The sequence below is a fragment of the Crinia signifera genome, chromosome 2 (assembly GCF_055691185.1).
Source record: "Crinia signifera chromosome 2, ASM5569118v1, whole genome shotgun sequence".
Lineage (NCBI taxonomy): Eukaryota > Metazoa > Chordata > Amphibia > Anura > Myobatrachidae > Crinia > Crinia signifera.
In genome coordinates, this window is record NC_139218.1 from 324,541,458 (window position 1) to 324,566,541 (window position 25,084).

The following is a 25,084-nucleotide window of genomic DNA, read 5'->3' on the forward strand; positions in this document are numbered from 1 at the left end:
CTCCAGGTGCGATGGAACACATAGGCGCCAGGTGCGATGGAACGCATAGGCTCCAGGTGCGATGGAACACATACAGTAGGCTCCAGGTGTAACAAAATATATAGGCAACAGATGTAATAATATTATGGCACACATAAGCACCTGGCATGACAGGACACATAGGAGCCAGGTGAGGTAGAACACATACGCATCAGACATGATGGAACACATAGGCACCAGGTGTGACAGGACACATCAAGGGCAGGCATGATGGGACACGTAGGCAACAGATATGACAGGGCATATAGGAGCCAGGTGTGACAGGATATATAGGCACCAAGCATGACGGGACACATAGGATCCATAAGTGATGGAAGACATACAGTAGGCGCCAAGTGGGACTAAATATATTGGTGTCAGTCATGACGGACACATAGGCGCCAGACAGACCCAATAGGTGGCAGCAATCCCATATGGAGTTGCTGGAAAGAGGCACCTGCTGCACATATTCTGGAGGGGAATGCATGTTGTACAGGACATTTCTTACACTGGAAATGTTCCTACAAATATAAGAAAGTTATTTTTTTGAATGAGAAGTAAATATATTTCTTTTGCCGCCCATACACATTGCGATTCCCGGCGGTGCGATGTGTGCTTTGAGGTGCGCGCTCCCGCGGCACCTCATTGCACAGTACAAAAAGTTTGTGCTGCACATACTTTTTGTACTTGCTTTTCAACGCATCGCATTGCATGCACAAGGCATGCAATGCGATGTAATAGATGCTATTTAAGCCCACAACACACGCCTGGATCGCAGCATTACACTAATTTTTTTTCTTAGAGTTGTCATAACATCCAAGATCATTGCAGAGGTGCTGTGACACGTCGATCTGATTTTATATATATATATATATATAGCATATCAGTCCCCAGACAGATAAATCCAATCCTGGGACAGACAGGTCCAGCACACCATAGCATGTAACATGCAATAAAAACGGTTTAATGAAGCAAGGTATAAGAATTCATTATACTCAGCATATCCGTGGCAGTAGCATTAGGCAGCTATACACTTAAACTCCACAGGCTTAGCCCTGACGGGCCGTTTCGGTGTCAAATCACCTTCCTCAAAGGGCATTGCCTTTGAGGAAGGTGATTTGACACCGAAACGGCCCGTCAAGGCTAAGCCTGTGGAGTTTAAGTGTATAGCTGCCTAATGCAATGTAAATGTAATAAAACAATATCTTTTTCACTGCAGGATGAGTTTGACCCCTTTAAGAGCAATGCGCCATCCAGGAGAAGCCGCCGATAGATCTGATTAGCCCTCAAGACTGTCATCGCATTGTCACAGCTATGGCAAGAAGATGGCCTGAGAGCGCTGCGCTATTCTCCGTGTAGTCTTCTAGTTAGATAATGTCTGTGCCTTTACTTCAGAAGGAACTATTACCAGGAGAGCATATACTGTACCAGCGGATAGAAATAATACATGTCAGCTCCATAGGAATTCATCTTATTCTTGCAACTCCACTCCTAGCTGTAGCAATGTACAAATGTTTTGTTATTTTGCCTGACAGTGCCCTGAGCTAAGCATCTTGTTCTCCATTATTGTAGAACTACAGGTCTTATCATTTCCACCTGTGGAGCCCAAGTGCAGTACCCCCCTCACGCAGTAGGACCCACCCCACCTGCTTTTTAATGGAAGCAACATCTGTGATTTCTTCTGCAGTGCAAAAGATAGAAAAGGCTCTGGCACAATGCCAGGCTGTTTACTACCACCCGCACCATCATTCCAAACAGTGGTGTCTCCTGCAAAAGTTGGGGGGATGGTGTGTGTGTGTGTGTGTGGGGGGGGTCCTGCTGCATGCATACTGGTCTGGGCGCACCCATGTATCCATTATAACATATAAACTTGTAATACTGGTTTAATCTTTTATCTGTTTAATTTTTTAGATTTTATTGAGCCTTAAGAATGCTAAAATGATATCAAATGAAAACTATATCATAGATGCTTTTACAATAAGCAATGCTTGGTAGGAATTACATTTTCCACGTTTTACATAGAAAGCAAACATGGAAGCGGCCATTTTGTGGGCTGAACTGATATACATGAGGCTGCAACATAGGCACAGGAGCCGACTGGACGCTGGTTCTCAAAATGGCCGCCATTCTGTACACAGGTGTGAGTTTATTCGCAGCATATACTGGTACAGAATATTCCTGTGAGAATACGCCATCCATTGCACTGTATGCCACAAGCATGTTTACTTTTTCTAGACAAACTATGCAAGTTACATATAATTATTTCCAGAGTAATTGCTAAGCATACAGTGTATTTTCTCCACAGCTCTACTCTATGAAATGTTCCTTATAATTGTATGCGGCTCATTCTGGTACAATGAATGGGTTATGTAACTGCAGTTATGTGTTGTTCATTGGTCTTGCATTGTCTTGTAATCAGTCTTTATTTTGACCCACTGCTGCTCTGTACCCAGCGGGACTTATTCTGAGGAATAGAGGATTTATTTATATAATGAGGAATCAAAGGAGGTGATTTTCTTCCACATTGTTGCTGGTTTAATGCATTTTTCATAATAAAAGTTTGTATCACACATTTTGCATTATTTGTATTTTCTTTCTTTATGAAATATAAATTGTAGTGGATGTTTCATATTACAGGCCTGGGGCTCAACCGGAGGCCTGCCAGCATGCATGCCCTGCCTGCCAGCCTGTTCTGCCTGCTCCCCCTGCACCCTGCCTGCCAGCTTGCTTCCCCTGCACCCTGCCTGCCAGCTTGCTTCCCCTGCACCCTGCCTGCCAGTTTGCTTCCCCTGCACCCTGCCTGCCAGCCTGCTCCCCCTGCACCCTGCCTGCCAGCCTGCTTCCTCTACACCCTGCCGGCCTGCACCCTGTCTGCCAGCCTGCTTTGTCCTGCCTGCCATTCTGTTCCCCATATGTCCTGCCTGCCAGCTTGCTCAACTTGAGTCCTGCCTGGCCTCCCTTCTAAGTCCTGCCTGCCAGCCTGCTTCCCCTGCACCCTGCATGCCAGCCTGCTCCCTCTACATTCTGCCAGCCTGCTCCCCCTTCATAATGCCTGCCAGCCTGCTAGCCTGCTCCCACTGCATCCTGCTTGCCGGCTTACTCCCCCCTGCACCCTGTCTGCCAGCCTGCTTTGTCCTGCCATTCTGTTCACCATACGTCCTGCCTGCCAGCTTGCTCAACTTGAGTCCTGCCTGCCCTCCCTGTCCTACCTTCTAGCCTGCTCCCCCTGCAGCCTGTTACTTCTTCTGCATCCTGTCTGCCTGCGGCTACCTGCTAGCTTGCTCCACCTGCAGCCTGTCTGCTAGCCTAAGTCCTGCCTGCCAGCCTGCTTCCCCTGCACCCTGCCTGCCAGCCTGCTCCCCCTGCGCCCTGCCTGCCAGCCTGCTCCCCCTGCCTGCCAGCCTTTTTCCCCTGCGCCCTGACTGCCTGCCTGCTCCCACTACATCCTGCCTGCCAGCCTGCTCCCCCCTGCACCCTGACTGCCAGCCTGCTCCCACTACATCCTGCCTGCTCCCTGCCTGCCAGCTTGCTTCCCCTGCATCCTGCCTGCCAGCCTGCTTCCCCTGCATCCTGCCTGCCAGCCTGCACCATGTCTGCCAGCCTGCTTTGTCCTGCACCCTGTCTGCCAGCCTGCTTTGTCTTGCCTGCCATTCTGTTCCCCATACGTCCTCCCTGCCAGCTTGCTCAACTTGAGTCCTGCCTGCCCTCCCTTCTAAGCCCTGCCTGCCAGCCTGCTCCCCATGCACCCTGCATGCCAGCCTGCTCCCCCTTCATCCTTCCTGCCAGCCTGCTTCCCCTGCACCCTGCCTGCTCCCCCTGCTTCCTGTCTGCCAGCCTGCTCCCCCTGCTTCCTGTCTGCCAGCCTGCTCCCCCTGCTTCCTGTCTGCTCCCCCTACTTCCTGTCTGCCAGCCTGCTCACCCTGCCTGCTTCCTCTGCACCCTGCCTGCCCTCCTTCTAAGTCCTGCCTGCCAGCCTGCTCCCTCTACATCCTGCCAGCCTGCTCCCCCTTCATCCTGCCTGCCAGCCTGCTTCCCCTGCACCCTGCCTGCCAGCCTGCTTCCCCTGCACCCTGCCTGCCAGCCTGCTTCCCCTGCATCCTGCCTGCCAGCCTGCACCATGTCTGCCAGCCTGCTTTGTCCTGCACCCTGTCTGCCAGCCTGCTTTGTCCTGCCTGCCATTCTGTTCCCCATACGACCTGCCTGCCAGCTTGCTCAACTTGAGTCGTGCCTGCCCTCCCTTCTAAGTCCTGCCTGCTCCCCCTGCAGCCTGTTACTTCTCCTGCATCCTGTCTGCCTGTGGCTACCTGCTAGCTTGCTCCACCTGCAGCCTGTCTGCCAGCGAGCCTAAGTACAACCTGCTGTCCTTCTCCCCCTGCATCCTGCCTAAAAGTCTGCTCCCCCTGTCTTTGGCCTGCCAATTTGTTCCCCCAGCCTCCTGCACACCAGCATGCTCCCCCTGCATCCTGTCTGTTAGCCTGCTCCCCATGTGGCCTGCCTGCTGCTTCCCCTGCATCCTGCGTGCCAGCCTGCTCTCCCTGCCAGCTGCTCCTCCTCCTGCGGCATGCCTACCTGCTCCTGCATTTTGCCTGCCAACGTGCTCCCCTTGTGTCCCCCACCTGCTGCTTTGCCAGCATGCATCTCTGCGTCTTGCCTGCCAGCATTCTCCCCCTAAGGCCTGCCTGCTGCTCCCCATGTGGCCTATCTCCATGCTCTCCCCGGCATTTGCCTGTCAATGTGCTACCCCTGCCTCCTGTTTCCCCAGCATCCAGCCTGACTGCACGCTTCCCTATATCACGCATGTGTGTTCCCCCTGCCTACTTGCTGGCCCCTGTTGTACAGCCATATTGTAATTGCATTTTATTAAAATTAAACCTGCATCTGAATGGAATCTCTACAGAAGCTCTATGGGGCCAATACTTTTAGGGGTCGATTCTATTAGGTGCAGATCATCATGGCATCGGGCGCACTTTATGGCTGACAGAATTAGCCTGAAAGCACTCGCACCTCCATAGGGCTGCAAGCAATTTTAGGCAAAATCGTCCCAGCGGAGGGTGCGAGATCAGCTTCATTGGGGTGCCATTGCCAGCCATTGAATGTGCAGCTATTTGTGAAACTTGTGTGTCACACTTCACGTAACCAAACTCTGACACAGACACTTATACCTGAAGAGGCTGAGCTGTAACTACTGTTGGTTGTAATGAGATACATAGGCCCGGTTCAGTGAGGGAGCATCAGGGCAACTTAAGGCTATGCTGGACGTAACCGCCAATGTGCCCATTTCAGAATATGTTCCTTATACAGTACATGTCTGATAGTGAGGCACTGCATAATAAAGCATGGCCTGTGCTGCACAAAGCTTCTCATTTAAAAAGAAAAAGAAAAGTTTAATAAAAATTTCCTGTTTAAAAGCCAGATGTACTAACCTTCAAAATTGATAAATGGAGAGTGATAAACCACCAGCCAATCAGCTTCTACCAGCCATGTCACAGACTGTGTTTGAAAAATGTCAGGCAGGAGCTGATTGGTTCACTTTATCACTTCTGAAGCTTAGTGCATCTGGCCCTAATTCAGATACAAGTGTGGTGTAATTTTCTTATTATACCTTGCAATACTGGTACTGCAGCGGGTGTGGTATAACACTCTGACATTCAGGATTCCGACAGCCAACAGCCCGACGTCGGAATCCCGACTGCGGGGACTCAGATAGTGGGGGAGCGCAAAGAAGCCCCTTGTGGGCTCACGCCTGCCACGCTGTGGGCATAGTGGCTCACTACGCTCACCACCTATTTTATTTTCCCTCTATGGGGGTCATGGACCACCACGAGGGAGAATAGCCACTGCCTGTGTGTCAAGCTTTTAGCAGTCAAGATTTCGACATCGGGGTAATGATTGTCGGAATCCCGACTGCCGGGGTCTCCTCCGGCACCCACTGCAGCACCTTCACGGTAGCCTTGCAAGTCTCAGGGATGATACACCCCAAAGTTTGAGCCGAGATACGGGTCCCAAACTTCAGGTCTTCTATGGACCTTCCTGTATCTACGTACCTCAGTGTAGCCATTACCTCGGTGTCGGAATCCCAACACACGGGCAGCGGCTATTCTCCCTCTTGGTGTACCGCAGTGTAGCCACCAATCCGCGATGGTCCTCCGGAACTTGGTATCCTGACTGATGGTGCCTGATGAGTTGCAGTAGTCTTGAGGATTGTTCTCAAAAATCTCCATCAGCAAGGGATGGACTCCCTCTCCAGCAGCCAATCTCCCTCTGCCCATTCAGCTTGACCACAGCATAGGACATCAGAGCTCTATCGATAGGGTTCCATCGCTACAGATAACAGTATACAACTCCCGATAGTAAGCAGTATAAAGGCAAACCAAACCAGTGCACAATAACTAGCATGGTGGAACAATCAGCAGGGTAAAAACCAAGTCTCACTAGTCACAGAGCAGACACAAGTGCATAGAGCTAAAATGGCGCCTGATTTATAAACCCCCTAGTAAGGCCAGTCCACTATGTAGCTCCAATTTTAAGACAATTGTAAGGTTTTTGTGAGGCATACGATCGATCTTGTTGGCGTATCTAGGCAGCTTGAAACCCCCCTCCCCACACACATTCCTATTTGCCTACTAGTAAGCCCACTCAAAGCAAATGCTTCGAAAGCTAGTAGATGTAGTTTCACTTGCTGCCAACAGATGGTGTAATGGTAAGCATTACTGCCTCACAGCGCTGAGGTCAGGGGTTCGATTCCCACCATGGTCCTAACTGTGCGGAGTTTGTATATTCTCCCCATGTTTGCGTGGCTTTCCTCCAGGTACTCCGGTTTCCTCCCACAATCCAAAAATATACAGGTAGGCTAATTGGCTCCCAAAAAATTAACCCTAGAATGTCTGTGTGTGCGTGTACATGTGGCAGGGAATATAGATTGTAAGCTAGCACTGGGGCAGGGACTGATGTGAATGTTCAACTGTACTCTGTAAAGTATAGACGTACCGGACAGAAAAGAGTGTCTTTTGCTGGTGCACCTTAGAAGAAATAGGACTAATAAAACATGACTTTTAATCAATTTTTATAAAATATTTGCGAAATAAAACTAAACAAGACAGACAAGTGACAACATTTAGTGAGTTAAAATCGTCACCTTGTGGGACCCCACTCCCTAGTATCCCTTGGTATTAAATTGGTATGATGTGGCAAAAACTATTTATTACAAGATAATAGATAAGATTGTTTGTATGTGTGCGCTTTCACAGTATTCACAGTCCTATTGTATCAAAGTAGCAACATATTGGATACTTTCTCTGCTGTGAGATAAATCCCTGGGGGTCTTATATGCAGAAACAGCATGCGCTGCACTCGGGTTTAATTCCCGTTTTAGTGCTGCTGTAGTGTGCTGTGACCACTAGTTCGCCAGGCTGTGTGCTGTCCATATTAGCAGCAATTGAGATATTGTCAATCAGCACTACCTCGCTTAATCGGGCTTTATGAAATGCACTTAAATATTTCAAACTCAGGTTGTCAGAGGCATCATTTGTAGTAACAACGTGCACAGCACTCGAGCGTACAGCCCGCTTCAATACTGCCGATATCTGCTGAGATCATATACAGGTCTCACTGCGTAATACCCGTAGTACAGAGCGTGAGGTGTGCCGGTATGTGCCACCTCGCTCAATCGGGTTAGTAGAGGCAGGGAGGACGTGGAGTCTGGCGCCAGAGACCACGTCACTCAAATGCGGGAGTCTGTCTGTAACGGCTCCCGAATATACGCCACAATTGAACACCGATCTAAATACAATAGTATGTTGGGAAAGGGTAGTGGGGTACACACACTAGGTGTGTGGTCAGAGACCGCTTCACAAGTTAGCTTCCTCAGGACTAGGGAGGCCAATCCTGGGGCATTTTTTCAATCCCGGGATTGAAAAATGCTCAATCCCGGGATTGGCCTCCCTAATAAAAAAAAAAAATGACCCGCCCCCCAAATATCAATATAAATGCCCTCTTACTTCGCCCCGCCTGCCCGCCCGCCACTCTTCTCCATCCCCCTGCCCTGCACTGTCACTTACAGAGGTAGTGGTGACAGGCAGCAGCAGGAGCGATGTCCGTCCATCCATCCAGCGGAGGGGCGGGGGCGGGCGGCTGTGCGACTGTGTGAGCGCCTTGTGCTGAAGTGCACTGACAGGCATGGCGGCGGACGGGCTGTGCAGCGTGGCGTGATGTCAGGGGTCACACTGCGCAGCCTGGGCGCCGTCATGCCTGTCATCACAGAGCACCTGCGCACAGTGACACTGACAGCGGAGAGCGGACCAATCAGCCACCAGGGGGTACGCAGCCGGGCAGCATCTGAGCCATTCTAAAGTGCTCAGCGCTGCCCGGTTTTGAAAAAAAAAAGTACATTTAGCACTGGGATACTAATCCCGAAATCCCGGGATTGAAAGCCCGCCGATTTTAGGCCTAAATTCCGGGATTGGCCTCCCTACTCAGGACCCTGAGGAAGCTAACTTGCGAAGCGGTTGGTGACCACAAACCTAGTGTGTGTATCCCCAGGGCTGGCTCTACCATTAGGCAGCTTTAGGCATCTGCCTAGGGCGCAGGGATCTGGGTGCCGCCAAGTCTGCAAATCAAAAAATCTAAGACCTCACCTCCATACTTTCTGTTGAGAAATACTTCACTACATTGTTGCCCCCTCCTCCTTGTACTCTGTTGCGGGTGGCAAAGGGGAGGGTTCAGAGGGCCTCCGAGGAAAGCAGGTGACTTGATTCTTTATTTCGGGGGGCGGGGGGGGGAGTAGGTTGTTGAAGTTTTGCCTAGGGTGCTGAAAAGCCTTACACCGAATGGTAACTGTAGTGGATAATAGTCCCATATGGGTCAGACAAAGCCGATTTTATCCATATGCAGCTGAAGACAAGTAGAATGGTAAGCCTGTATTTACCTGAGCATACTCAGCTCACACTCTGGAGGTGCCCCGGAAGCGACGATGTAACATACAACATAACAGGTGTTGTGCTGGCTTCAAAGGTCACGTGTCAAATGTACCAGCTGTAGCCGCCGATCTGAGCAGTGGCAAGTGGCTGAATAGCTCTATCCCATAGCCGCTGTGTGTAAGGAGGGCGCCGGCAATATATGAATTGTGGAAGCAAGCTGGCAGGGCGATTAACCGGGTGCAGGGATTCCCTTGATGTGTTTCTCCGCTATCTTATTAGGTGGTTTCTTTAGAAGGTTAGCATGTGAGTACCGCTGTTAGGAGTGGTTACTTTAACCTACCTCCTGAGGTGGACTCTAACCTACCTCTGGATAGGGAGTTGGACTTTAACCAATCTTCCTTTATCCCTTCTTCCTCAATTTGGTGGCCCCCCTTAGAGCTCCGTGAGTGTTAACCCTGTATATGCTGATCAGAAAAGAAGACCATCATGTATGCAAGGTACAACACTGGTTTATTGTTTACACATACAGCATATTTATACAGTATAGCATGCATGGGCTCGACAAGAGATGATTGGATGATACAGGGGTGTAGCAGGGAGGAGTTCCAGTTACTGTCTAGGGGATATATGTTATTATTATACAAGGACATGGGAGAACAGACAGTTTTTGTAGAAAACATGTGAAATACATCTTACAGGAAATAACCTTGAGCAACGCAGCCTTGAGCAGCAGCAGACTGTCACAAAGCAGAATAGAAACTTGTAATTTTCCACTCACTATAAGGCATTTGAGACAAGATGGAGAACAGCATACAAAATGGTGCATAAATCCTTTCAATCCCCTCTTAGAATCATAATTTATTTAAATTATTTGATTCTCACGTGTGCTTTTCCTTTTAATACGCTGTTCCCTCACATATGTAGCATAGTCATCGGGTGTAGGGGTTTCAGAGGAAAGATCAATATACATAATAGCTACAGGTGTTGTGGTACCTAGATATTTGGAAACTATTCTCCTGCCTAGTGGAAAAATACAGTAAGCAACGATTATGATGAACAGAAGTACAGTAAGTGTAATGATACCTAGTTGAGTTAAGGCATGTTTCCAGTTGCTCATCCAGCCGAACCAAGCAGCCCAGGGGTCAGTGACACCTGAGTTTTCCTTGAGCTCTCGGGATAAGTCTTCTAATTTTTTAATGGCTAGTGTGACTTTGCCATTGGGACCTGTATTGTCAGGAATGAAGGTGCAACATCCTGCAACTGTGTTTATGTATACACATGTACCACCTTTCTCGGCCAAGATCATATCCAGGGCCATGCGATTCTGGAATGTCATCTGTGATGTGGCCTCCAGTTGTTCTGCAATACCTTTCAAGGCATCCTTTGTATCATTAACAAATCTCTGTTGATTATAATACATATAGTTTATCCATGCAACATTCTTATTGATTGTAACCTGGGGCAGCAGAGATTCAAAGCCAGCAGCTACTTCATCTCGGGCCTTGAACTCGTCTGGGACACCCCGGGGTACACCAATAGTATCAATGTATACGTGTGGGTCAAAGCTTTCCAGTGGGGTACTTCTCTTTTGTCTAGGGTGTGGGTCAGGTAGGGGTGAAGGTGTTTCAATGGCTGTTGGCAAAATATGGATAGGCATAATGATTTTTGAGAGAGCACATTCGCCTCTCCATACACTGTCAAGCTTTGCTCTAATTTTCATGTCCCCACAAATGAAATAAATGTCACCAAGGGATTTCTTCATGATGGGTAAGGTTACATACCTGCGGATGGCACAGTAACCATCCGGGAATGTTTTCAGATCTACCCCCTTAGTGACATTAGAACAGTAACAAGTATAGTTGCCTGGATATATGGTGATTGTGTTACCTGGATTGGTGTTTTTTCCTAAGATGGGGTAGTTCTTCTTCCATAACTCACATTCATTATCTTTAGTTTTATTGCCAGTGTATAAGGTAAAAAAACATTCATCCTCTGATTCTGGTATGTTAAGGGGGACGGTACCAAGGTGGGGTCTGGACTTAGCACATACATAACAGTCAGTTCGGTTAGTCTGTCGTGCATTGTATTTCATCCATTCTAACCAAAAATTCACATCAGCTAAACCTGTCTCTATGGACATGGTGTCCTCATATGTGGGATTACTGATAGCAACCATATCTTTAAAGGTACTTATGTGTGGTTTGAATGGGGATAATGGCTGGGGCCTGGCGGGGGATGGTGGCTTACGGAGGGAAAGGTATTCCTGATTGTTAAACATATCTTTGAGATAGAATTGTTGTCTATCACTGGCATATCCACCTCCCCACCATACCCCTAGAACATACATTCCAGCATCACTGGGGCTGGGATTTTCAATATTTATAGTGCAATAATAGTCATATCTACCGTCATCCTTAGTGATAGTCATCCTAGAAAGTAATGGCTTACCATACTTGTCCTTTCGATCAATAGCCAAGGTGGGTTTGTATGCCCAGTCGATACCTGAATTCCACCCCACTGCTCCCCAATAATTGCAGTTATTTCCCCAATAATAATCATCTGTGACACAAATATATACATTTTTAGTCTGGCTGAGAGCTGATTTGGATGGCATGGACCACATGTTACTAGGTATGACCGTATCATAGTTTATTCGGTAAGTGGCCACGCGAGTGGTAGATGAATTGTACCAAAGGGTAAGCACATCATCCTGACTGGTAATATCCACTTCTGCGGTACAGAAATTATAAAGAACAAGAGCGAGTAAAGTCAGCAGAGCTAAGATAGGGGGAATCATTTCCTTCAAGGGTCCTCTCGGCCTCAGTAGGAATTCCGTTTTCCTCGATGTCTGGATCCCCTACCGGCAATTCTTCTCCTCGTAGGAGGTCAGAGTTATTAACTCCCGTTAGTACCTCACTGGTCCGGTCTGTGTCAATCTCAGGATCGGTGTCGACCTCTGTGTCGAAAGTAGTTGGAGTAGGGATTTTCTTCACTCTGGATGCGTGGATCCACGTTGGGTTGTCATCGGTGAGCACAGCAGTTCTTGTCACAGCGACCACCTCTGTCTCAGGACCGTAGGAGAAATCACCTGGATTCTTGTTGCGTGGAAGGACTTTAACCACAACTTTGTCTCCGACTTGGAATGGATGTGTAGGTTTCTGTGGATGACAAGGATTTTTAAGTACAACTTCATGTTCAATTTCGTCTAGTCTGTGTATTAAAGTCCTTACATATTCTTCTCTGATTACTTCTAAATCTCCTGCTTGTGTGACTAGTGGTTTCCTTGCCCAGGGGGTGGGGAAGGGGCGTATATGGTATATGGGTAAAATCAATCTGCAGGTGAGTAAACGGAGTGGTGGGGTATTCAAGATGTTGGTGTTTTGCTTTATTGGGATTGTTAGGGTTGTTTCTAAGACACACAATACATCTACTAACATATTGGGTGACAAGTTCTTTTGCATTTGTGATGTAAAAATCATTGGTGAGGAGCAGTGTTGTCGTGACTTTGCTGTGGTGACCTACTCCGTGATAGTGTGCTATGAACAGTGAGGCACTTGTTTGGGGGATACAGGGTTTCCCCTCTTTGCAGATTAATCCAGTCCGTGGATTCTTCTGCAGAATTGGGTATGTCCAATCTGATAAATCAGAGTTAGAGGCAGTTGCCTGTAATTCTGTAAGTAAGTATGTGTCTTCTAGTGACGGTGGTGACATTATGGTAAGTGTGAGGTTGTATGTGGATGTGGCAGCAGCTTGTTTTGCAGCAGTGTCAGCGAGGGCATTGCCCCGTGAGATATCATCTTTTCCACCAGTATGTGCTTTGCAATGGAGAATGGCCATGTGTGAGGGCAATGTGATTGCGTGCAATAAGTCAGCAATAAGTTGGGCATGTGAGATGCCTTTTCCATCAGCGCCTGTGAAACCTCGGCGCTGCCAAATCATGCCGTGGTCGTGAACAACGCCATAAGCAAATTTGGAGTCTGTGTAAATGTTGACAGGTTTTCCTGTGTACAAGTGACAAGCTCTGGTGAGAGCGATTAGCTCAGCAGCCTGTGCTGATTGCTTCAAGCTTTTGCTTCAAGGACAGTTTGAGGAAGTTTAACTACTGCGTAGCCTGTCTGGTATGTTTTGTCATTTGGTCGACTGCAGGAGCCGTCGACAAAAATTATGTCGGCGTCGGGTATGGGTACAGCCGACATGTCACTTCTGGGTGAAGTTTCTGAGTCGATTGTCAGAGAACAGTCATGTGGGGGAGGTGCTTCGTCATCAGGTCCTTTTAAGCCTAAAAGGGCATTAAGTATGGGCGCGGGGCCTGAGGATGCGTTTGCATACTTAATGGTGAGTGAGGGGCTTCCTAGCAACAGGTCCTCATCTCCACTAAGACGCTGGGCTGACATGTTGTGTGTGTAGCCCTTTAAGTAATGCTACAACATTATGTGTGGTATGGAGAACAGTGGGTGAGCCTAGGGTGAGTGTGGTTGCCATCTCAGCTATCATTGCACAGGCCGCCAGTGCCTGAAGACAGGCAGGCATACCTTGGACCGACACCGGCATCACTTTGGAAAAGAATGCCACTGGGCGCAGCTTACCTCCATGTTCTTGTGTCAGCACACCCGCCATGGTTTTACATTTTGTCCCTTGCATATAAATGAAATGGTTGTACATAGTTTCGGAGGGTCAATGCCGGACTTTTTTATCAACATACATTTAAGGCTTTCATATATGCATTTAACATTTCTTGTGACCATTGTATCTGTTTAGGTTTGTCATTGAGTGTGGCTTGTCTCAAAATGTTATCATAGTAGGAACAGTCAGAAATCCACTGTCTGCAATAATAGTGTTTGGGCGGACCAGACCCAGTACAGACTGTATGCGTTGTGGGCTGACTTTCCTCTCTCCCTTTTTCAAGACAAAACCTAAATAATCAACATTCTTTTTGCACCATTGCATTTTTGCTTTTTGACACTTTGTGCCCACATTCACAGAGCCAGTTTAACAGTGATATACCATCCTCTCGGCATGCCTCCTTTGTTGAACTACAGATAAGCAGATCATCTGCATACTGTAGCAGGACTGAACCATAGGGGGGGTGCCAGGGGGTTAATATGGCTTGGAGCACGATGCTGTACACAACAGGGGAGTCAATATACTCCTGTGGCAGTCTGCATCATGTTAAATGCTGGCCTCAAAAGAAAATGCAAATAACAGTTGTGTCTGGGTGTCCACAGATATGCTAAAAAATACATTTTTTCAAATCGGTTACTGAGAAGTAGGCGGCATCTACAGGGATGGCTGAGATGAGTGAGTTTATATCAGGTACAGTGGGTGCAATGGGAACAATTAATTGGTTTATTGCTCTGAGGTCCTGTTGACCATGTCTGAGGATTTACAGTGTCTAATTCGGTACTTGTGAGTTATCTGGACGCCCGATTTTTTGATTGTATGCCTTAAGTTAAGGCATACAATCAGATGCGATGCGATGCGATATCGCATCGCATCGCATCGCATCGCATGCGATATCGGATGCGATGACCCGATTTTTCCATAGGAATCAATGTTAAAATGGACTGAGTCCATTTTAACATGGAATTCAATGGGAAAAAGGGGTCCTTTTCATACCCCTACTATCCAAGTGGGCATGGAGTTGGATATAAACCTGTGGCGAGCGTAGCGAGCCACCGAGCCCGAAGCGTGGCGAGCGAACGGTATTCCGTGTCCCCTCGCGGGGCTCGCTACGCTCGCCACGCTTCGGGCTCGGTGGCTCGCTACGCTCGCCACAGGTTTATATCCAACTCCATGCCCACTTGGATAGTAGGGGTATGAAAAGGACCCCTTTTTCCCATTGAATTCCATGTTAAAATGGACTCAGTCCATTTTAACATTGATTCCTATGGAAAAATCGGGTCATCGCATCGCATCGCATCGCATCGCATCCGATGGTCGCATGCGATGCGATGCGATGTGCCCGATCCGACCCGATTTTCAAATCGGGCGTCCGGATAACTCACATGTACCTCTAATTCTGTGTTTGAGTCAGAACTATCAGTCATGAGCAAGTGGGGTGATGAAACATCGATTTCCTTTCCTATGTCATGGCCCTTTAAGGTCTGTCCCTGCCAGTCAATCTGAAATCTGGGGTTGTCTCTAGGTCTGGGTTGGCTGGGCTGCATATTCCTTACAAGTTTCATTGGGTAAGGGTGGTGGATAGGAAATTATTTTATTTTTACTAATTTTTTGAACCCATGTTTAGTTTATGTCCTTTTATGTTTGTGTGAGAACTTTCTCCACCTTTTAATTTGTTCCTGATGTTCAGGGTTTTGACTAAAGTCAAGGAAATAGAGTAGTTGACTACCTTCAGGTAACTTGTGGATCTGGTCTAAAGTTTCAGGACAGATAATAGGATATGTGAAAAGGTTAATTGGTATATCTGTTAAGAAAAATGGGTATGTCTGATCAATGTATTTTTCAATAAGTCCTGTATCCAAATGACAACCCAATATAATAACGGATTCTAAAACGGTGCCATTAGATGATGTCTTTGTTGTGAGTTTAAATCTTGTGGGTTCTCTAATGACAGATGTCAATTTGGGCCAATAATCGTCTCTGTCGGGGTTATGGTACCAGAGGACGATACTACATTTACAATTTAAACAAGTACCTATGTATGGATGTCTGGGGTGTGACATAGACGTAGATGAAGTATGAGAATGGATGAAATATGAGAGCGTGAAAAATTCTTAGTATCCAGACCAGGGGCGCCGTTTCAGTAAGGCAGGAGTGTACCTACAGCAGCAGACTGAAAGGGTTGGTCTTTATCTGAATACTGTGTGAATTATGTATTCACTTTATACATCTCATAAAAATTAATGTTTATGATTGGTTAGTTATAACCACAGACTGTCTACGTGACAGTGGATAGAGTCAAGTGGTTTTATCCTGAAAACTGCATATGAAGCCTCACGTTGCGTTACCCCAAAGAGAGGGGAGCATATAGTCCGCAAGTCTATTGGCATACAGTAATCAATGAGACAAGAGAGAGAAAGAGTTAGTGTGCGTCAACTTACCAACGGCACAAGATGTACAAGTTAAATACATATATCGCATGTGTGTTCACTTACCAACCACACAAGGATATTACACGTAATACAACTTATACTGTAAAAAAGGGATAGTAAGAAATGGCCATATAGAAAAAAGGGTGATCAAATTGAGGTGACTAATGAGCGGACCCCTTAGGTCACTCTTTATATATTACCAGATCACTGATCTGCGTGTGCACACTATAAAACAACCAGCTGAAACTTTACTACTTTTGAAGTAAAGGTCTATACGGATTCAGGATTCGATATGTCCGTGATCCGAGAACAGGCAACAGACCACGTATGGGTGTCAACAGTTCAACGGGAACGAAGATCGAAATCCCGGACGAGCCCCCAGCTGTTAGGAGTGGTTACTTTAACCTACCTCCTGAGGTGGACTCTAACCTACCTCTGGATAGGGAGTTGGACTTTAACCAATCTTCCTTTATCCCTTCTTCCTCAATTTGGTGGCCCCCCTTAGAGCTCCGTGAGTGTTAACCCTGTATATGCTGATCAGAAAAGAAGACCATCATGTATGCAAGGTACAACACTGGTTTATTGTTTACACATACAGCATATTTATACAGTATAGCATGCATGGGCTCGACAAGAGATGATTGGATGATACAGGGGTGTAGCAGGGAGGAGTTCCAGTTACTGTCTAGGGGATATATGTTATTATTATACAAGGACATGGGAGAACAGACAGTTTTTGTAGAAAACATGTGAAATACATCTTACAGGAAATAACCTTGAGCAACGCAGCCTTGAGCAGCAGCAGACTGTCACAAAGCAGAATAGAAACTTGTAATTTTCCACTCACTATAAGGCATTTGAGACAAGATGGAGAACAGCATACAAAATGGTGCATAAATCCTTTCAGTACCTCCCTGTCAATATTTAAAGGACCAATAGCCAATACAAGAAGCTGTACTAATCAGGTGCAATTAGGTATGATTAGGTACCATCCGTGGCTACATAAGATGACATAGGTGCAGGTTTAGCAATATAATAACTGGACTAAAGTCTGCGCCTGATTTTCTAACTTCTTCTGGTTTTTATCTGATCATCTTGGGTGCACTGCATGGGAGTACCCTGGTGGAAGAGAGTGGTAGTTGCAGCCTCCTAAGGCTAGGACTAGTGTTCCACCACAGCTGTCTGATTCATTTTTCATCCCATCCATGAACAACCAGGTAGTCAGTTATATTGGGCTCACTGTGGTTGATAGGCCATAAAAGGACCCAAGAACTGTGGAAAACTGACAAGTGTGTAGTAGTAGTATATACCGTGTATGAGTCTATCCACAGCGACTCCCGCTATTTGGTAGATAGCAGAAAAGCATATTCCAAGCTGCTTAGCAATAAAGTAATATGAAAACTTACAGTGAATTCCAAACATTGTTAAGTGAATGGGCAAATATCATCTAAAATAGTTCATCACAACTTCAGCTGATGGTACATTATGGAAGATACTAAGAGGTATGTACTTACAATGTTTGGAGTTTGTATGTGTGTCACTCTTACGGGAAAAAGCTCTCCTGCACCAGGTAAGGATTGTAGCAAATATTTAGGTAATATATAGTTTTCCAACTCAGTTGTAAGCAATTCCTAAAGAAACAATCATACAAATAAGGTTACAATATTTTAAAGGAAATGTATCTGGGAAAGACAAGTGCACTACTTCATATGAAGCATATGTCCACACTAATATGGAATACAAGCCAGTTGGGAAGGTTATTTGGGATTTTTGGGGAATGTTTAAGGGTCTCATTAGTACAAGAGCAGTCTGTCTAGGTCGGAAGCTTAAAAATAAATCTCAAAATGTACCCCTAGACCAGCGGTTTTCAAATTGTGGGTCTTGACCTCCTCAGCATGGTGTCATGACACCATGTTGCTGACCATCAGGCTGATGACTTCTCTAACCTCAGTCAGTGATTCAAGGAGTCTGAATAATCTGTTGAATTGTTGGTTACTTCAGGCTCCTCCCATCACTCTGTGCCTCCACAATGCTGCCATGTATGTGCTGTCTGCTGACTACACATGTAACATGATGACCTTCTGCAGTCACTTGCTGGGGTCCTGTCATTATTTTTATTGTCTGATGGGGTACCAGAGCAAAATAGTGTGAGGACCCCTGCCCTAGACCACCCATTTCACTCCCTCTACCATCAATTAACGAATTAAATTTGTGTTTTGATGTAATTATGAAACATCCAGTGAACGAGATCTATAAATGTATTATAATCTGCTCTGTAGGCAATTTTCTGTAGATTTGTCTGTGGCAGGTCCAGGTGACTCTGCACAGCATTAAGACAGTATTGCTTTAAATCAGTTAAAATGTGCTTTTTAAAATCACAGTAAAATCTACTTAACAAGATTATGGGGTACATTTACTAAAGCTTCTAAAAATGAAAAGAGGTGATGTTGTGCATAGTGACCAATCAGATTCTGTCTATTATTTTCTAGGATGCAATAGAGAAATGAGAGACAGACTATGATTGGTTGCTATAGGCCACATCTTTTTTTTCATGATATGTAACACAGACAACTACACAAAACCAACCACACAATCAAAATAAAGACATGACTTAGAAAAAAGATGTTTCTTCCCCTCAAAATGGGGGAAGGTGGTTGCCTGCAAATGGGGCACTAGGCCAGCAGCTCACACAAGGGGAAGGTCAGTTCCCGGTCAATAGATAAATAAAAAAAAAAGCAAAAAAGGTGGAGCGCTAATTATTGACAATAGTTATGATTATATATATATAAATTAAATTAAATAAAAAGTGATCAATTGGGTTTACAATAAAAACAGTATTTAACAGAGTTATTAAAAAAATATATCATGTAGTGTTCATAATACATTCTAGTAATGCTGGAACATACAATATAAAACTATTATTGAAATATAGATAGTTGCCAGATAACATATATGCCCCAAAAGTGCCAGATAACCCACATGCCCCCACAGTGCCAGATAACACATATGCCCCCATAAAATAACACATTTTCCCCCACGGTGCCAGATAACACACATGCCCCCACAGTGCCAGATAACACACATGCCCCCACAGTGCCAGATAACACACATGCCCCCACAGTGCCAGATAACATATATGCCCCCACAGTGCCAGATAACATATATGCCCCCACAGTGCCAGATAACACACATGCCCCCACAGTGCCAGATAACATATATGCCCCCACAGTGCCAGATAACACACATGCCCCCACAGTGCCAGATAACATATATGCCCCCACAGTGCCAGATAACACACATGCCCCCACAGTGCCAGATAACATATATGCCCCCACAGTGCCAGATAACACACATGCCCCCACAGTGCCAGATAACATATATGCCCCCACAGTGCCAGATAACACACATGCCCCCACAGTGCCAGATAACACACATGCCCCCACAGTGCCAGATAACACACATGCCCCCACAGTGCCAGATAACATATATGCCCCCACAGTGCCAGATAACATATATGCCCCCACAGTGCCAGATAACACACATAACACATATGCCCCCACAGTGTCAGATAACACATATGCCCCCATAAGATAACACATTTGCCCCCACATTGCCAGATAACACACATGCCCCCACAGTGCCAGATAACACATATGCCCCCACAGTGCCAGACAACACATATGCCCCCACAGTGCCAGATAACACACATGCCCCCACAGTGCCAGATAACATATATGCCCCCACAGTGCCAGATAACACACATGCCCCCACAGTGCCAGATAACATATATGCCCCCACAGTGCCAGATAACATATATGCCCCCACAGTGCCAGATAACATATATGCCTCCACAGTGCCAGATAACACACATGCCCCCACAGTGCCAGATAACATATATGCCCCCACAGTGCCAGATAACACACATGCCCCCACAGTGCCAGATAACATATATGCCCCCACAGTGCCAGATAACACACATGCCCCCACAGTGCCAGATAACACACATGCCCCCACAGTGCCAGATAACATATATGCCCCCACAGTGCCAGATAACATATATGCCCCCACAGTGCCAGATAACATATATGCCCCCACAGTGCCAGATAACACACATAACACATATGCCCCCACAGTGTCAGATAACACATATGCCCCCATAAGATAACACATTTGCCCCCACATTGCCAGATAACACACATGCCCCCACAGTGCCAGATAACACATATGCCCCCACAGTGCCAGACAACACATATGCCCCCACAGTGCCAGATAACACACATGCCCCCACAGTGCCAGATAACACACATGCCCCCACAGTGCCAGATAACACACATGCCCCCACAGTGCCAGATAACACATATGCCCCCATAAAATAACACATTTTCCCCCACGGTGCCAGAAAACACACATGCCCCCACAGTGCCAGATAACACACATGCCCCCACAGTGCTAGATAACATATATGCCCCCACAGTGCCAGATAACATATATGCCCCCACAGTGCCAGATAACATATATGCCCCCACAGTGCCAGATAACACACATGCCCCCACAGTGCCAGATAACATATATGCCCCCACAGTGCCAGATAACACACATGCCCCCACAGTGCCAGATAACATATATGCCCCCACAGTGCCAGATAACACACATGCCCCCACAGTGCCAGATAACATATATGCCCCCACAGTGCCAGATAACACACATGCCCCCACAGTGCCAGATAACATATATGCCCCCACAGTGCCAGATAACACACATGCCCCCACAGTGCCAGATAACACACATGCCCCCACAGTGCCAGATAACATATATGCCCCCACAGTGCCAGATAACATATATGCCCCCACAGTGCCAGATAACATATATGCCCCCACAGTGCCAGATAACACACATAACACATATGCCCCCACAGTGTCAGATAACACATATGCCCCCATAAGATAACACATTTGCCCCCACAGTGCCAGATAACACACATGCCCCCACAGTGCCAGATAACACATATGCCCCCACAGTGCCAGACAACACATATGCCCCCACAGTGCCAGATAACACACATGCCCCCACAGTGCCAGATAACACACATGCCCCCACAGTGCCAGATAACACACATGCCCTCACAGTGCCAGATAACACATATGCCCCCACAGTGCCAGATAACATATATGCCCCCACAGTGCCAGATAACACACATGCCCCCACAGTGCCAGATAACATATATGCCCCCACAGTGCCAGATAACACACATGCCCCCACAGTGCCAGATAACATATATGCCCCCACAGTGCCAGATAACACACATGCCCCCACAGTGCCAGATAACACACATGCCCCCACAGTGCCAGATAACACATATGCCCCCATAAAATAACACATTTTCCCCCACGGTGCCAGATAACACACATGCCCCCACAGTGCCAGATAACACACATGCCCCCACAGTGCCAGATAACATATATGCCCCCACAGTGCCAGATAACATATATGCCCCCACAGTGCCAGATAACATATATGCCCCCACAGTGCCAGATAACACACATGCCCCCACAGTGCCAGATAACATATATGCCCCCACAGTGCCAGATAACACACATGCCCCCACAGTGCCAGATAACATATATGCCCCCACAGTGCCAGATAACACACATGCCCCCACAGTGCCAGATAACACACATGCCCCCACAGTGCCAGATAACATATATGCCCCCACAGTGCCAGATAACATATATGCCCCCACAGTGCCAGATAACATATATGCCCCCACAGTGCCAGATAACATATATGCCCCCACAGTGCCAGATAACACACATAACACATATGCCCCCACAGTGTCAGATAACACATATGCCCCCATAAGATAACACATTTGCCCCCACAGTGCCAGATAACACACATGCCCCCACAGTGCCAGATAACACATATGCCCCCACAGTGCCAGACAACACATATGCCCCCACAGTGCCAGATAACACACATGCCCCCACAGTGCCAGATAACACACATGCCCCCACAGTGCCAGATAACACACATGCCCCCACAGTGCCAGATAACATATATGCCCCCACAGTGCCAGATAACACACATGCCCCCACAGTGCCAGATAACATATATGCCCCCACAGTGCCAGATAACACACATGCCCCCACAGTGCCAGATAACACACATGCCCCCACAGTGCCAGATAACATATATGCCCCCACAGTGCCAGATAACATATATGCCCCCACAGTGCCAGATAACATATATGCCCCCACAGTGCCAGATAACACACATAACACATATGCCCCCACAGTGTCAGATAACACATATGCCCCCATAAGACAACACATTTGCCCCCACAGTGCCAGATAACACACATGCCCCCACAGTGCCAGATAACATATATGCCCCCACAGTGCCAGATAACACACATGCCCCCACAGTGCCAGATAACATATATGCCCCCACAGTGCCAGATAACATATATGCCCCCATAGTGCCAGATAACACACATGCCCCCACAGTGCCAGATAACACACATGCCCCCACAGTGCCAGATAACACACATGCCCCCACAGTGCCAGATAACACATATGCCCCCATAAAATAACACATTTTCCCCCACAGTGCCAGATAACACACATGCCCCCACAGTGCCAGATAACACATATGCCCCCACAGTGCCAGACAACACATATGCCCCCACAGTGCCAGATAACACATATGCCCCCACAGTGCCAGATAACACATATGCCCCCATAAGATAACACATTTGCCTCCACGGTGCCAGATAACACACATGCCCCCACAGTGCCAGATTGAGGAATCTCACATCACTGTACACTGGGCTTTCTGTATGGGGCCGTCCTTGTCATGTCACACCCACAGCATCAGCGCTGTGATTGGTCCAAAAAGGAATCACACAGATAAATGTAGTCAGTAAGGGCAGTGGCGGAACTACCCAGGGTGCAGGGGGTGCAGCTGCTATGGGGCCCGGCGGCTCGGGGGGCCCGATGGACAGCAAGCACTCCCTGACCCCTGTACAGGTTTTTTTTTTTTTTTTTTTTAAGGGACTCGGGAGCCGCTGCTGCAGCCGTCTGTGTATTATGCTCTGCTCGCCGGAGCCAGCGGGGGGCGGGGCGCGAGTCCGGAAGAAAGAGTGTGGGAGTCTGCAGCAGTGCAGCCTGGCTATGGCACGGTGACAGCAGTGGAACGGCGAGGGTCGGCCGGAATCTTGGCAGTGATGTATGGTGGTGGCTGTGTCCAGAGAGGCACAGCCGCTCACCACAGCAGCCATCTCCCCGCCGCCTACACCCACTGCAGTCCCCGGAAACCACCCCAGTTCGGCTACTCGTGCTCACCCTGGTCCCCACTAGAAAACTGCATTTTTGAAAACTTATGGAGAAAACTGATCCGAGGATACAGTATGTACTTTTTATATTTAAGATACACCTGCAGTTAACCCAGAGCAGATTCATATTGTAAAAAGTTCTTACCCTTAAAAAAGACCAGAAAAATCTAGAAAGAGCACACCTCAATAATCCCATCCCTTTGAAAGAAATAAAACAAAAATACCACACAAAATATAAATTAACTGGGACCGTAACAACATGTATGATGAGCTTTGCCATGTGTCACATAACGTGTAATAGGCATTGCGGTGTCGCATAATGTGTAATGGACTTTGCGGTGTGTCCCATAATGTGTAATGGGCATTGCAGTGTCGCATAACATGTAATGGGCTTTGCGGTGTGTCACATAACGTGTAATGGGCTTTGCGGTGTGTCGCATAATGTGTAATGGGCATTGCGTTGTCGCATAATGTGTAATGGGCATTGCGGTGTGTCGCATAACGTGTAATGGGCATTGTGTTGTCGCATAATGTGTAATGGGCATTGCGGTGTGTCGCATAACGTGTAATGGGCTTAGCGGTGTGTCGCATAATGTGTAATGGGCATTGCGGTGTGTCACATAATGTGTAATGGGCATTGCGGTGTGTCACATAATGTGTAATGGGCTTTGCAGTGTGTCACATAATGTGTAATGAGCATTGCAGTGTGTCACATAATGTGTAATGGGCTTTGCGGTGTGTCGCATAATGTGTAATGGGCATTGCAGGGTGTCGCATAATGTGTAATGGGCTTTGCGGTGTGTCACATAATGTGTAATGGGCATTGTGGTGTGTCACATAATGTGTAATGGGCATTGTGGTGTGTCACATAATGTGTAATGGGCATTGCGGTGTGTCGCATAACGTGTAATGGGCTTTGCGGTGTCACATAACGTGTAATGGGCTTTGCGGTGTGTCACATAACGTGTAATGGGCATTGCGTTGTCACATAATGTGTAATGGGCATTGCGGTGTGTCGCATAACATGTGATGGGCATTGCGTTGTTGCATAATGTGTAATGGGCATTGCGGTGTGTCGCATAACGTGTAATGGGCTTAGCGGTGTGTCGCATAAAGTGTAATGTGCATTGCGGTGTGTCACATAATGTGTAATGGGCATTGCGGTGTGTCACATAATGTGTAATGGGCTTTGTAGTGTGTCACATAATGTGTAATGAGCATTGCAGTGTGTCACATAATGTGTAATGGGCTTTGCGGTGTGTCGCATAATGTGTAATGGGCTTTGCGGTGTGTCGCATAATGTGTAATGGGCATTGCAGTGTGTCGCATAATGTGTAATGGGCTTTGCGGTGTGTCACATAATGTGTAAAGGGCATTGTGGTGTGTCACATAATGTGTAATGGGCATTGCGGTGTGTCGCATAACATGTGATGGGCATTGCGTTGTTGCATAATGTGTAATGGGCATTGCGGTGTGTCGCATAACGTGTAATGGGCTTAGCGGTGTGTCACATAATGTGTAATGTGCATAACGGTGTGTCACATAATGTGTAATGTGCATAACGGTGTGTCACATAATATGTAATGGGCATTGCGGTGTGTCGCATAAAGTGTAATGTGCATTGCGGTGTGTCACATAATGTGTAATGGGCATTGCGGTGTGTCACATAATGTGTAATGGGCTTTGTAGTGTGTCACATAATGTGTAATGAGCATTGCAGTGTGTCACATAATGTGTAATGGGCTTTGCGGTGTGTCGCATAATGT

At 47.1% G+C, this 25,084-nt stretch overlaps 1 protein-coding gene across 1 annotated transcript in view; it reads left to right on the plus strand.

Moving 5' to 3' along the window:
* LOC146057712 (double-strand break repair protein MRE11-like) overlaps positions 1–2,588 on the plus strand; it is an 81,015-nt gene extending 78,427 nt beyond the window's left edge. The window contains exon 20 of the mRNA XM_083169305.1: positions 1,238–2,588. Within this exon, the coding sequence (XP_083025431.1) occupies positions 1,238–1,291 (54 nt within the window). The 3' untranslated portion in view covers positions 1,292–2,588. The remainder of the gene's footprint in view (positions 1–1,237) is intronic.
* Positions 2,589–25,084: the final 22,496 nt, after the last annotated feature.